At 41.8% G+C, this 9547-nt stretch overlaps 1 protein-coding gene and 1 pseudogene across 4 annotated transcripts in view; both read left to right on the top strand.

The window, feature by feature from the left end:
• The first annotated feature begins 2880 nt into the window (after window positions 1–2880).
• Window positions 2881–9547, top strand: part of Gba3 (glucosylceramidase beta 3) — a 146441-nt gene continuing 139774 nt past the window's right edge. Inside the window, exons 1-2 of one of the 4 annotated variants that reach the window (XM_087582544.1) lie at window positions 2891–2978; window positions 4285–4453. In XM_087582544.1, the coding sequence (XP_087438670.1) occupies window positions 4444–4453 (10 nt within the window). In that variant the 5' untranslated portion in view covers window positions 2891–2978; window positions 4285–4443. 4 annotated transcript variants of the gene reach the window in all.
• On the top strand, window positions 8437–8794 carry Cycs-ps3 (cytochrome c, somatic, pseudogene 3; annotated as a pseudogene).

Genomic DNA, 9547 nt, shown 5'->3' with positions numbered 1-9547 from the left:
GTGCCTCTGTGTGTGTGTGTGCCTGTGTATGTGTGTGTGTGCCTGTGTATGTGTGTGTGTGCCTGTGTGTATGTGTGTGTGTGCCTGTGTATGTGTGTGTGTGCCTGTGTGTATGTGTGTGTGTGCCTGTGTATGTGTGCCTGTGTGTATGTGTGTGTGTGCCTGTGTGTGTGTGCCTGTGTATGTGTGTGTGTGTGCCCGTGTATGTGTGTGTGTGTGCATGTGTATGTGTGTGTGTGTGCCTGTGTATGTGTGTGTCTGTGTGCCTGTGTGTCTGTGTTTGTGTGTGTGTGTGTGTGTGTGTGTGTGTGTGTGTGTGTGTGTGTATGCTCTCCTGTGAGTACTTGTGGTGTGGAGACCAGAAGTTAGCTTTGGATCACATTCTGTGCTCTTACATCTTCCCCTTTGAGACATGGTCTCTCACTATACCTCGATCTTGCAAGTATCTCTCTAGAAGAATATAGTGGCCTTTGGGATTATCTCCTTTGGGTGCTGAGGATTCAAATTCAGGGCCTCATACGTGAAAGTAAACACTTTACCCACTGAGCCATCTCCCCACGGCTACTTAAAGAATGGTCTGGAGGAGAAATTTCTGGTTGTGTCATGTGGTGCTTTCCTGAAGCAGACTTGTGCGATGTTTTGCTGAAACAGACCCCTGAGAGGACAAGCGATGTTTGGAGAAAGTGTAAATAGGACCCACCGGGCAGTGAAGGTGTGTTTGCATAGTCAGCTATGCACTGCTTCCTTAGCCCAGCAGAGAACTTCTTTTGGTGTTCCTGCTGGTTCTGGTCGCCCCCTCTGACTTGTGCCAATTTGGTGGAGGCCTGGCTGTTACTGCTGTAACATGCTGCTGCTGCTAATTTGTGTTTGCTGATACAACTAAACTGGACTGCTGGTATCCTAGCAATGACGACTGGAGTTGACCCAAAGAACTACTTTTAAACAGGTCTACATCCCCATTGTCCTATTACCCATGTTTTCTTCCCTAACTTTGGATGGTGGTCTAGAAGAAGGGTGGGGGTTGAAGTGTTTGAGAACCCTTATTAAAGTAGGTTTTGAAAAATCTAAGCCTACAATGGCCCATGGACTTTTGGAGTTTTCAAGTCCATTTAACAGTCCTTAAGGTCAAAATCAGTTTTGTAATTATAGTAACATATGATTTTCTTTCATTGTCATCCCTCATGCTTCTGTGAGGATATAGTAGATTTTTCAAGAAGCAGCACGCTGAACAAGAAGTGAACATGCATCTAGCTGTTTCAACCAGACTGGCGTGATGAGCCTTGGAAAAATGTAAAATGTGGACTTACTATATTTTTTGAATTATACATTTTTCAAGTAAATACATCATTTATATCAACAGTCTTTTCATTGCTATTTATTCTGAGATAGAATCCCAATATGTAGCACAGGCTAGCCAGGAATTCTGGATGTCTTGAAGTATTCCATCCTCCCACTTCAGTCTGAGTGCTGGGATTGTAGGCATCAGTCACTTTTCCAGTTTTCATTATTGTAATTGAAGTCAACAAAACAGTTAAAAACAAAAGCTCAGGTTCGATTTCTAATTCACTGTATACCCATATATATCACACATTAGTGACAAAGGCCCCCTGAGGCCTCAGTTACATTTGTGAGTATAAGGACTGATCTGTGGGATATCCCCAGAACTGAGGAAGAATAATTATGCAGTTAGGGGGAAAATAACTTTAGGGACTGTCGGGGAACTTGGAGAAGGGTGTTGTTCTGTCTGGGATAGCCTATGGAGCCAGGAGGGACTGCTGCATACCTGAAACCCTGAGATGTTCAATTTTCCGTTTTAACCCATTTGTGAGCCTAAATAATTGCAACACTGCCATCTAGTGCTCCGTGATGAAAAGATTTTGCACCCCTCCCCCCATTTGGTTTATACAGACTGTTCCAGAACTGAATATGGTTTGGATTAAATAACTCCACCTGCCTTGCTGATGTTTATGTCTCCAAGTATGGAATTTTAAGTGCCTTAAGGGACTCCTCATCTTCTGTGCATGTTTAAGCATTTCCTCCTTCTTAGGGTTCCCACTCCCTCTTCCCTTTTCAGTCCTTATCCCCTGAACAGAGAGCAGCTCAGTCCAGAGTTGCAGAAATAGAACAAGTTTTCTTTGCTCAACCCATTTCTGTACAAGGATATTTTAAAATAAACTTTTAAGTGTAGATTGTTTTTGTCTTAAAGAAAAGTTGCAATGCTAATTCAGGGAGTCCCAAAGGATACCCGATTCGTGCTGTCTCCCCGTCAGGAGCAATGTACACACACCCCTGGCTGCACCCATCCAAGGTCTGTCCATTGGTAGAAATAATACACAGTTAGACAGGGGGCCATGCACTTTCGGAAATAGAGGCCTAGGAATCAGCAAGGGAGGCCAAAGGGAGCAAGGCAAGTCAGACTATATAAAAGTTTCGAGCTTGGGCTGTCATCCTACCCCTCCATAATCATACCAGAAGCCAGAAAACCATAAATCAATGCCTTCGACACCCTTTCGCCAAAGACACACACAGGCACACACTGAGATGGGGAATGATTGGGTAGGAGAATACTCTAGAAGAATTTTGTAACTTACAAACCATGCCCATGTGCTACATTAAAACAGAAAAGATTAACTTGGACATAATGTCGGGCGGTCCAAGTCTGTTAAGAACAATGGAGAGAGCTGGGGGAAGAAAGCCTAATCCTTATCTTAGACAACATGACCCAGAGTCTTGTCACAGCGGTGGTCACTTGATGTGGTCCTCCAGCCTTGAGCTCTTCTTTATTTCACTTGTTTGTTCTCTGAGGCTCTGGTCTGGGGTGAGAGGTCATCAGTCTCCACAGCTGCTAAACTCCTCTGGCTAAAGTCCGGAACTCCAGTTAGCTCCTGTTAGTGGAGTTGATAATTCTACCTCTGCAGTCATGGCTTTCCCTGTGGGATTCGGATGGGGAGCAGCCACGGCTGCATATCAAGTAGAAGGTAGGAGAAGCATCTTCTCGAACTTTGGGGCTGGTGGGTGAAGGGAGGGGGGTGAAGTGAACAGGCAAAGCTAGAAAATACTAAAGCCTATAAATGAAGCTTTCTCTTTTTAGAAGACACATCCTTTTCTCTCCTTCCTCTGACACAAGACATGGTGGGTGAGGGGTAAGGATGGGATGCAGCTGCTTTCCACTCAGTCTGAAAAGTCAAGTTTAGGTCGGATAAGCTGCTTTCATGATTGGGTTCTTGAACAAATTTGCCAAGTGTTTAAAAAAGATGTTTCCTCCTACTAGTTAGAAGAGTGTTGAGTAAATTTCTTCCAAGAGCTCTTCATTACTTGGGAAACAAGCTCTGCTCCACGTGAGCCAGAGTTTAGCACTGTCTTGAACACATCACCCATTCCCTGGGTTAGCTCATAAGAGAGGAATAAGAAACTATCAGACATAAATGAACTTTCAGGTAAGTGTAGGTGAGCTTCATGTCTTAGCTCCAATCTCTAACCCTATGGACGAACACACAGAGTGATGATATGCCCTGCCTGTCACGCACACACAGAAAACTTGCATTTCCTTTTCTAAAACATGTGTATCCCCCTGTCCTTTGACACAATGAAGAATTATTTTCTTCTTTGTTTGTTTATTCTTATCATATATATTACATACCATCTCAGTTTTCCCTCCTTTTTTCCTCTGTTTCCTGCCCCCCAAACCCTTTCCCAGATCCATTCCTCCTCCATTTCCTTCAGCAGGCGTCAAAATGACCCACGAGTGGCCAAGAGTCAGAGACAGTCCCCACTTCCACTTTTAGGAGTCTCACAAGACCAAGCTACACAACCATAATATATATGTAGAGGGCCTAGGTCAGAGGCATGAAGGTTCTCTGGTTATCATTTAGGTCTCTGTGAGCTTCTGTGAGCCCTGTTTAGTTGATTCTGTGGGTTTGCAATGAGGAATTCTTAACAACTACCACAGAGAAAATATTTATGTGGCCACAGAAGTGTGTGGTGAAACCCCATGTTAAAGAAAGGTAAAAGGTTTCTTGTAGCCTTCTATGATGCCAAGCTGTGAGGCTTAAGCAACTAAAATGTGTTCTCTGATCATCCCAGATGCTAGTACTAGCTGTTTGAAGATGCAATTGACTAAGTTGTACTGGGGTCGGGTAGAGAGGTAGTATCTGATGTCCTTATACAAATAAAGAAATTTGAATATAGAAAGGGACACATGAGACCACCATGTGACAATAGGTATGGGAATTGGAGTGACAGAGCTGTAAGTGAAGAAACCCCAATGTTCATTATCCACCCTAGGACACACTGAGAAGAGGCCAGAGAGGCTTGTGTAGTTATGGAACTAGTAGCAGCAGGGCTCTGCGGACACCTCAAGGTTGAGCTGCTCTTTTAAAAGAAGATACAGAGATCAGATATCTGCTCATTGTGTGAGACTTTCTTACTGGAACTAACACATGAATGGAAACAGGTCAGTCAATTAAATAATTTCTGACTGTATAAAGGCTGGACTGCCCATCAGTTACCAATGATGAGTTATGAGGAAGGCTGGAAACCCTCCCAGGACAACAGAAGCAGTGTCATTTCACCTAAAGCTTAAAGAATGAGAAGGGACGGTTGGGGATTTAGCTCAGTTGTAGAGCGCTTGCCTAGGAAGCGCAAGGCCCTGGGTTCGGCCCCAGCTCCGAAAAAAAAAGAACCAAAAAAAAAAAAAAAAAGAATGAGAAGGGAGCCATCTGAATGGGGAACATTTTCTAGGAAGAGTGACAGAAGACAGGTTCACCTCTGCATAGCCAAGGCTGCTTTGGTCCCAAGCTTTTAATTCCAGACCTGCAAAGAAGGACAGGAGCTTTGATGCTCTTGCTATGACTGCCGTATACAAGGCATCTCCATGGGAGGATGAGTGCTATGATGTAAAGGTCCTTTGAAAGGGTGTCTGAGTATGCTTTGGCCAGCAGGGATTCTGTGCCACATCTCCGCTAAATGGTCTTCACTTCGAGATAATTTTCATCTGCTCAGGTGGATTATAGAAAGGGTGTTCCTTTAGGGCAAAGGAAATGATCTTTGTTCCCTTTCTTTTTGGAAGGGAGGACCACCAGCTCAGGTAGAAGGTGTCATTTCTTTGGAAGAGTGTGAGTAGGACTAGGTTCTAGAAGCACAGAGCATTAAGGTTTTGATGATGCTTTCTGGAGCAAGGCTTTATAGATGCAGGACCCATATCTACTTCTTCCTACCTTAATGAATTTGGCAAATTGTTTACTTCCTCTTATTTTTAAAACCTTCATATTTTATGTACGTGGGTGCTTTGCCTACAGACATGTCTAGGCACCATTTGTATGCTTCTGCCCATAGATCTTCTGGAACTGGAGCTCCAGACAGCTGTGGGCCATCATGTGAATACTGGGAACTAAACCCAGGTCTTCCATAACAGTGGCTATTACTTTTGTTCAATAATCTATTTGTCCTGCCCCCTTTCTTCTTGTTGTTACAAGGAAATGAACAGAATTTGGACAAATGAAATTTAACAGAGTTTATCTGAATAAAAACAGTATCCCAGAGAACTCCACCTCGCAATGACAGCAGACAGTGATTATAGGTCAAGGAATGAAGTGACAGAGCAATCACTGCATGGGCATAGGTCAACAGGTGCCTTACTTGAACATGACTTACAGTTTGGAGCCTCTGATTGACTGATAGAATGGCTTCTAAGATTGCCCAAAACTTTGTTATTTTAGTGTCTTTGGACAGGGGTGTTACATACTCAGACCTCTCAGTAGCTCTGGTTACTGCACATAACCAAACCAAGGTCTAACTGGTGAGCGTTCCATCAGGGATGGGCAAGGACTCACAAGAACCACCCCTAGGTTGAGGCACTACATGGAGTCAGAAGCTTTGAAGAGAGAAAATCCATTTTCTTAAAAAAAATAAGCCACCTAAAATGTTGCTCATGTATATACTAGTGAAACTTACTGGACTCAGTAGGAGCTGTATATATACCTGATATATACAGAAGAAGAGAACATGAGTTTAAGAAGAATATAGTGGAACCATGGGAAAATGGATATGAGCAAAATACATTGTACTCTACTGTGTGTTAGGTTGTAGTTATTTATATTTAAGCTAGATTTCAATTCACTTTGTTTAGAAAGAGCTTTGGGTGAAATTTTATTGATTTCAAGTCTTCCTTCTTTGTTAGCCTACTAGTTTTGAATGCTAACTGAAACCTTGGCATTGCTACCTGGTCACCGCTAAAATGAGCTTGTGTGGTTTCAGTGTTCGCTTCAGAATTCACAGTGTCAAATTAATTAGATGATTCTTTATATCTTCAAATTTTCAGGTTTATTTATTTAGTCTTGTGTATATGAGTGTTTTGCCTACATGACAAGTATGTGTGGCAACCACACGCATGTCTGGTGCCCGGAGGTAATAAGAGGGCATTTGGATTCCCTCAGAACTGGTGTTAGAGATGTTTATGAGCAACCACGTGGATGCTGGGAATTTAACCCCGTCTTTGACAAGAACGGCAAGTGCTTTAACCAATGACTCATCTCTCTAGCTACTCTGTGCTCTCCTTCCAACATTTTTACTATTGTAACCACAGTGGGATCACTTGATGTACCAAGGATACTATATTTGAGACACTCCCCAATAACCTATTGGGGCGAATATTTTGATAGATGTTAGGAAAATGTAATAAGAAATTAAAGTACCCTCTTTAATAAAGAAATTAAAGGAGAATACCTATGAGAAAAACTTATCAAACTCAAACAATTAAAAGTTTAGGCAGTAAAGATAGTTCATTGGTATAAAAGTCCATCTGGTCTTGGTGTTTGGGGCATGAAGGCAATTAAGACTCACAGTCGCTACAAACTTATCTTACTAAAAACCACCTTCTTCTTCTTCTTCTTCTTCTTCTTCTTCTTCTTCTTCTTCTTCTTCTTCTTCTTCTTCTTCTTCTTCTTCTTCTTCTTCTTCTCTCCTCCTCCTCCTCCTCCTCCTCCTCCTCCTCCTCCTCTTCCTCCTCTTCCTCCTCCTCCTCCTTCTTCTTCTTTTCTTCTTCTTCTCTTCTTCTTCTTCTTCTTCTTCTTCTTCTTCTTCTTCTTCTTCTTCTTCTTCTTCTTCTTCTTCTTCTTCTTCTTCTTCTTCTTCTTCTCCTCCTCCTCCTCCTCCTCCTCCTCCTCCTCCTCCTTCTCCTTCTTTTCTTCTTCTTTTCTTTCTTTTTATTTTTTTGTAGTTACCCTGGCAATACAGCTGTACTCCACCTAGAGAACTAAAAATATCAAACTTGTTTATTCCAAAATTGCCTTCTTAAATTTTTTTCTTTTTGGTTACTTTATGTGTGTGGATGTTTGGCTGCTTGTTTGGCAGTGTACTGTATGTGCCCTTGGTGTCCATGGAGGCCAAAAGAGGGCATCAGATCCTCTGGAACTGGAGTTACAAACAGTTATGAGCTGACACGTGGCTGCTGGGAATTGAACCTAGGTTCTCAGGAGGAGAAGCCAGTAGTTTTAAAGACTAAGCAGTTTCTCTAGCCCCAAAAGACTTTTGAGAAGTCTAGTTAGATTTAAGTGAGTTATTTTTATTTAATCCTTTCCTAGAGTTTGTCTAGTAAAAAGTTGTTCAAGTAAGGTGAAAATTCTCAAAACACAGTTTATTGAGCTCAGATTTGATAGGGAACTCACCCATGACCCACCACATGCTGTAAATATCAATGGATCAGACGGGTCCTTCAAAACTGTGTTTGATGTTCCCGGGCTTCCTGTGTATACAATTTAGACCTCACCTCTCATGCTGAGCTGTTAAGAGGGAAACTTCATACAAATCAATTTAGCAGAGTTTAACTGAGCAAAGAAATGATTTATAAATTGGGTCATTCTCCGATCCAGTTAAGATTTAATAACTTCACTTAGTGATGTGGATAGATAATACTTAAAGACAGAAAAAGGAGGCGATATACAGAAATAGTCTAGTGACACTCAACATTTGCCTAATTTGGGCATGTCTGAGTAGTTAGCAGCTTGTGACTAAGTTCTTGACTGCTATGATTGTCCAAACCTCAGGTAGTTGTCACAAGTACACACTCCTTCCTGAGAGAGCTTGCATCTATTTACATATTAAATAAGGTTACGCTTTTCTATGTATATGAACAGTTCCAGAGCAAATTCTATTAACATTCTGCACTTTGTAAAGTGGGGGAAACTATAGCATATACTACAGAGCAGTCATGTACTGTAAGTGTTTTGTACTGATATGGCCTCTAGGTATAACCATGTTTAGGGGGAGGGACAGAAGCATTGCCGAGGATCCCCCACTGTAGAACTCTATAGATAACTTGGTATAAGCGCACAATTAGGACATCAGTACATAGGCACAGGCTGGCATGTCCTTGGGCTAGAGAGCGGGACGTCTGAGAGTGTGAACATTTGGTGGTGTTGACCAGACTACAGTGAATTTAAAATGGGTGATGTTGAAAAAGGCAAGAAGATTTTTGTTCAGAAGTGTGCCCAGTGTCACACTGGAAGAAAGAGGCAAGTATGAGACTGGACCAAACCTCCAAGGTCTGTTTGGGAGGAAGACAGGCCAGGCTGCTGGATTCGCTTACACAAATGCCAAGAAGAACCAAGGCATCACCTGGGGAGAGGATACCCTGATGGAGGATTTGGAGGATCCCAAAAAGTACACACTTGGAACAAAAAAGATCTTCGCTGGAATTAAGAAGAAGGGAGAAAGGGCAGACCTAATAGATTATCTTAAAAAGGCTACTAATGAGTTATTCCACTGCCATATTTATTACAAAAGAAATGTCTCGTGACTTTTAATGTATACCATAATTTAATTCATACACCAAATTCAGATCATCAATAGCTAACAACGTTTTCACTGGGCAGCCCTGATATAAGTAAAACTGACTTGTTGTAAAGTGGATACAATCTTTTTAAAAGTAACACTTCCAGTTGTATACATGCCATCACTGCTCTCCCTTTCTCAAGATAAGATTGGACTTAATTAGTAATGTTTTACTTTCCATACATATGGGAGTGTTGTCTCAAACCTATTGAATGGTTTTACACATACACACACACACACACACACACACACACACACACACACACACACACACATATATGGGTGTATGAATATGTTTAAACACTGGGAAAATTCTATCACTGTCCTAGAAATAAGAAGATTCACCTATGTTTCACTTTGTGTTCACTGGCCTTTTACAGGCAATGGTAAACGCGAGAAAGGAACTACTCTTGACAATGCTGTTTTAATTAGGGTTCCCTACATCAATGATGCTTCCTTTTACCACTGAAAGGCATTTATTGTGGTTTATGTATGATATCAAATAAAGAGTATTTAACACTTAAAAACTAAGTACACATTTAGTTTTGTAAGTGTACAGTGGGTTTCAGTTACCAAACACAGTTCAATTGAGGACCTAGGGCTACCTTAGCCAGACTATTCTGTCTTTTTGTCTGTCTGGAGGTAGTCTTTCCCATGCTCTTCTGAACTGGGCTTGGTTCAGCCTTATGTTAAAGTCTTTGTTGCCCCTACCTGGCTG

The sequence above is a fragment of the Rattus norvegicus genome, chromosome 14 (assembly GCF_021556685.1).
Source record: "Rattus norvegicus strain SHRSP/BbbUtx chromosome 14, alternate assembly SHRSP_T2T, whole genome shotgun sequence".
Taxonomy (NCBI): Eukaryota; Metazoa; Chordata; class Mammalia; order Rodentia; family Muridae; genus Rattus; species Rattus norvegicus.
This window is presented reverse-complemented; position numbering and strand designations above follow the sequence as displayed.